The sequence below is a fragment of the Daucus carota genome, chromosome 6, assembly GCF_001625215.2.
Source record: "Daucus carota subsp. sativus chromosome 6, DH1 v3.0, whole genome shotgun sequence".
NCBI lineage: Eukaryota > Viridiplantae > Streptophyta > Magnoliopsida > Apiales > Apiaceae > Daucus > Daucus carota.
The window spans coordinates 16,710,950-16,716,382 of record NC_030386.2 but is presented as its reverse complement, the minus strand read 5'-3'; the positions used below and the strand labels follow the sequence as shown (position 1 = coordinate 16,716,382).

The 5,433-nt window shown below is 36.0% G+C and overlaps 1 protein-coding gene across 2 annotated transcripts; it reads left to right on the top strand.

Moving 5' to 3' along the window:
• The first annotated feature begins 3,418 nt into the window (after positions 1-3,418).
• LOC108226607 (protein EXPRESSION OF TERPENOIDS 1) lies at positions 3,419-5,147 on the top strand. 2 transcript variants are annotated; one of them, XM_064079053.1, is made up of 2 exons: positions 3,419-4,256; positions 4,600-5,147. In XM_064079053.1, exons 1-2 carry the CDS (start codon positions 3,605-3,607, stop codon positions 4,947-4,949), a joined length of 1,002 nt encoding a protein of 333 aa, XP_063935123.1. In that variant the 5' UTR covers positions 3,419-3,604; the 3' UTR covers positions 4,950-5,147. The 2 variants fall into 2 exon arrangements, with proteins under 2 accessions (XP_063935123.1, XP_017257083.1); XM_017401594.2 differs by having other exon boundaries at positions 3,426-4,256; positions 4,594-5,146.
• Positions 5,148-5,433: the final 286 nt, after the last annotated feature.

The following is a 5,433-nucleotide window of genomic DNA, read 5'->3' as shown; positions in this document are numbered from 1 at the left end:
TCTCATAACTTTAACTTCTTTTTTCAAATGTTTTATTAACTTATTTAATTCTCACTTTTGATTCATTTCTTTACTTTAAACAGGAAGTCATATTTTTAAATTTGCCCAAAAGGCCCAAGCATTATCAACTTTTTATAATTACTCTTGACTTTTTACACAAACGGTACAAATAAGCGTTTTTAGCTTATAAAGTCAGGGGCTTTTTAAGCCTGGCCAAACACCTCATTATCGGCATACCGTCTCACTTTTCTGCTTAAAGAAATCAGAGTTCATGGATAATCAAATATATGAGCCGGGGCATGGAACGTACCTATGTTTTACAAAGAGGGTTACCTTTTAATAGTACGTATGAGTTGATATGTTCAGCACTCGGGGTCCTCACGTAACACGATTTTGCCCAAAAGAGTGGCATTAAAATCTTGCGGTAAAAACTCATGGTAGCGAAAATAGTGAATTGTATGCAGTATTATATGACCATACTATCTACCTTGCGTGCAAAGATTTCTTACAGTAATATCACTCCTATCTTTTGCCATCAAAGACGAGGTGTTGACCCTCAAACAGAAGCAATATGTTTCAAAAAATTAATAATCTTCAATTTTAGGGACTTAAAAATCTTATGATTAATCCATTAATATAATATTTTTTATATTTTTGAATAAATTTAATCGGATAAATAACGAGACTCGTCGAGAAAAAAGTGACATACATGCTTCTAGGGGTGCCCGCGGGTCGGGTTGGGCGGGTTATATGTTAAATCCTAACCCAACCCATTTAGTTCGGTTATTTTAATTTTTAACCCAACTAAAGTTCGGTTTAAAATTCATCGGGTTGGGTCGGTTAGATTTTATTTCGGGTTGGGTCGGTTTGGGTTGGGTAGAATAGGTTACTAGAAAATGAGTGCGAGATAAGATCACTTAGTTTTGTAATTTCACAATTTTTCAAGAAAAGTTGAGCTCATCATCGAGTTTGTTTGGCAATAGCTTAGTTCTTATTAACCTTCACAATCTTTTCAAGACAATTGAGCTCATTATCAAGTTTGTTTGCCAATAGCTTAGTTCTTATTAAGCGGAACTCATGATTCGTTCAAACTAGAAATCGTTTCACGCATTTATTATGAATTTAAGTAATATGTGATATAATGTTAGTTTAGATAGAAAGAAACCTAAAATTGTTTCAATAAAAACAAATAAAATATATTAAAATTAAATAAAATATGCGGGTCGGGTTAGAATGGGCGGGTTATAGGCAAAACCCTAACCCAACCCATTTAAATCGGTTTTAATAATTTTCAACCCAATCAAAATTCGGGTTAAATATTTTCGGGTTGGTTTAGGGTTGGGTTGGGTCGGTTAGATCGGTTTGGGCGGGTTTTGATAACCCATGGGCACCCCTACATGCTTCTCTCTAACACACCCTAAAATTCTCTCTGCCCTTGAAGTAGCCGACTAGCCGTTTCCATTATCTGAGGGGCTTCCATCGGCTTTCACCGGTGGAAAGCCCCAAACTCTTTTATTTGTATTTTCTGGTTTGTTTTCTTCAATAATCTTCCTCCTCGGGGAAGAATTTCTATCCTTTTAATTACGTTCGATTTGTTTTTCTATATCTAGATCATCAGAGTTTTTGAGTTACTTTTTTATTCGATTCAAGCGAAGCTTATCAGATCGGAGAGTTAATCGTCTATCTTGTGGTTTCGACTATTAGATCTAAGTTTTTTTGTTTTGATTTCTTTTCAGTTTGCTTTTATTTCGATTTTCGATTTGTATTTTCAGGTTGTCTTATCTCTCTATTGATAGTTTTGTCTCCGTTTCTTAATTGTAAGTGGGGGTTTTGATGATGAAATTTGTATGTGATCGCAGTTCTGGTCGATGGCTCAAACGATAGCTCTATCAGGGCATGATGAAAAGGGTACCAGTAACCCAACGAGAATGCATGAAGCGAGATTGTTGTATGATTTTTTGTTATTAGATTAACATTTTTGTTAAACAAAACGAGACCCGTCGAGATAACGAGAAATCTGCATGGAATCTCATTTTCATACCCGATCGTGTGATTTCAATACAGTTATGATACATGTGAGTTCAATTTGGTTAACAGCATTGTATGAAGATAAATTTTTAGTTAAATATTGCGTCGAAACTAATGCTGGTTAACTGAAGGCTGTATACTTTAATTAGCAGCCCAGATCATCCAGCCAATTCATAACCGTGGATTATCAGATGAAGGCAAAAACGAAAATTTAAGAATCCAAACAAATTCCGAATTTCATGTACGAAAGTGTCCTGTTAAGGCTGCTATGATGATTGAAAATAAAATACACAAATGATACGAACATAAATGTTTTATAGGAAAAACAACAGTCAGAAGAGAAAAAAGCAAAGCGTGTATTCCGCTACAAGGACGAATAAGCAAAGGCTGGTGGAGTGCCACGTGGACTGCGAAGTGACCTTAAGATTGACATGCAACGGCTAATATTTTGGTCTTTCTAAATCAGATTTTCATTCATTCTGACAGACAACTGTAGAGAAGTAAGAGGGTTGAGTCATGAAACAAGAGAATAAATTATTTGAAAATTGGTTCAAATTGATTGTGAGGTATATATATATTTTTTATGGAAAATGTAAGATATCTTAAAAGAATGAAAAATATTTTTCAATCTTAATATGATATGATGTATATATATGGGTCGCGCTCTAGAGAGAACAGTGCTTAACACTAAGGTTCTGTCGTAAAACTCTATAACTTACATAGATTTTCATGATATAAATCAAAATACATGTTTTTTTGCATTGTTGCGTGTTCAAAAAGTAATTTCAAAATATAATATATAAGTAGGACATTTTTTTCATACAGTTTTAGTGCAGAACCCTAAGTAATATTAGAAATAAGTTAATGATCATAAGAGATACTAAAAATAATATATTAATTCTAAGGATTCTCTTTCTAATGGTTATCTCTCGAACATGACCTGAGATATATACACATATAAATAATAGTAATAACAATACTCGATAGCGCTGCATATACCTGTCTCCATAACTCAAACCAAATCACGCATCGATCATGTTTTTTGATTAATATGATATAATCTTACAAATGAGCATTGTAGAGATGAGTTAGAGTCGAATACAGGACATGGCTCAATTAATGATAAATTTTTAAACACATGAAATATCCAATTGTGTTCGCTCATTGATCATGTTACTTGGAATCGATCGTGTTATTCGGAAAAAAAACTATATTAATTTTCAAAGATGAATCATTTATCAACCATATTACTTGAAAAAAATAATCTGAATACTCATTTTGGGTTCGTGTATATAATAATAAACCTAGAGAGAGGGGAAGAGAGAGAAGGTCGCAGTGACTCCAGTATCCATGGCGGCGGGGACATGCCTTTATTTAATACACAAAACAGACTGCACACAGAATTCAACTTTGACAAACCTAACCACAAACCCTCACCTCCACTATATCCACCAATCTCTCTCCCTTTATACTATAAAAAATCAAGCACCTAATAAACCATAGAAGCTTAGTTAGATGTGATACTCTCTCTCTACATGGGGTGGTGCTCAAAATTAGGGTACACAAACAGTAGAAAATGTCAGGCTTCTTCACACTAGGAGGAAAAGATCAAGAACAAGATCAAGCAAGCCAAGAGAACAGCCTGTTTTTGTTCAAAAACGAAGAGATCTACAACAAGGGTTTCGAGCTATGGCAACAATACTACCAACTTCACCAACAACAAAAGACTCAGCTCCAAGATGTGGATCTCTCTCTAGTTGGTGGCTCAGCTTCTAATTACTCATCAACCAGAAGAACCAATGATAATGATCACACGTTTCTCTACAGATCATCTTCTTCTTCAGGATTTGGGCTTCACATGAGACAATCCGGAGTTCTCGGAAACAATAATAATAATAGTAATAATATGATCGGTGGTGGGGGCAGTAGTGTTAATTGTCAAGATTGCGGAAACCAAGCGAAGAAGGATTGTGTGCACATGAGGTGCAGGACTTGTTGTAAGAGCCGAGGGTTTCATTGCCAGACGCATGTCAAGAGCACTTGGGTTCCGGCAGCTAAGAGACGCGAGAAGCAGCAGCAATTGCAGTTATCTTCGTCTTTGCAACAGCCGCAACAGGATCATGAGCCGCAAGAGCAGAATCAGTTCAGTTTGATGAGAGGAGCTCATCAATCGAAGCGGACAAGAGAAAATCCACTCCCTTGCACTCGTTTGCAAAACCACAATTCAGGTCATAACTATTTACTTTATCAGTATAGGTTGATTACTGAAATTTAAATACTTAAACCACAATTCAGGTCATAACTACTTAGTTTACCAGTACACGTCGATTACTAAAATTTAAATACTTGTCCTCGTTTGTAAAACCACAACTCAGGTTATAACTACTTACTATATTAGTACAGGTCGATTCCTGAATTTGAAATACTCAAACCTGCTCGTTTGGTTAAAATAAAAACCTAGACCTCTAGACGGGTATATAATTATTGTTATTGATGAAATTTTTTGTTTCGGCCTGATTGATGAATATATTTGGGGACTAACATTTTTGTTGTGTGTGAGGCTAGGGTTAGAAGTGGGACAATTTCCAGCAGAAATAACGTCATCAGCCGTGTTTCGATGCGTAAACGTGAGAGCAATGGACGATGCGCAGGAGCAATATGCGTATCAAGCAGCGGTAAACATCGGAGGGCATGTCTTCAAGGGACTTCTCTACGATCAAGGCCCCGAAAGCCGTTACGTCGGGGCTGGTGAAAACTCTACCACCAGTGGCGCAGCACAACAATCCCTTAATCTCGTCACCACGGCCGCTACTACCACTAATCCACCAGGAGTGACGTGGCTTGACTCGTCGACTACTTATCCAACTCCTCTCAATGCTTTCATGGCGGGTACTCAGTTCTTCCCACCCCCCAGGCCTTAAAAATGCACAAATCGATAGCACCTAATTATTCATTACATTCCGTATTTCCGTCGTTGATTTATATATTTCTTAATCTAACAAATCTTTGATTAAACATTCTTGTTATAATTGCTAATCAATGATGTTGTTTTGTTAGTAGTAAACTATTCCATTAAATAACCAGATAATTACAATTTTTGGTGTAGATTAATTTCTTGAACATTATGATCTTTTTATTTTGCTTTTCGAAGAATGTGTTTTATGCTACATATGGTAATGTGCTCATATATTTATGTGAGTAGCTAGACTAGCTTCTCCTTTCCATTTTCTTCATTCAACAATTTTATCTGGGTTTGATTTGATTTTCAATCCGCTTTTTGTTCGGTTTTTGAACTCGAGGTTGCTTTTCCCCGTTTACCCGTCACCCTGCCGGATATTAATTAATAATGCTCTCGCCTTTTATTTTCTTAACCCCTGTAAGTTCTAATTTTAGGGAGAAAGTAAA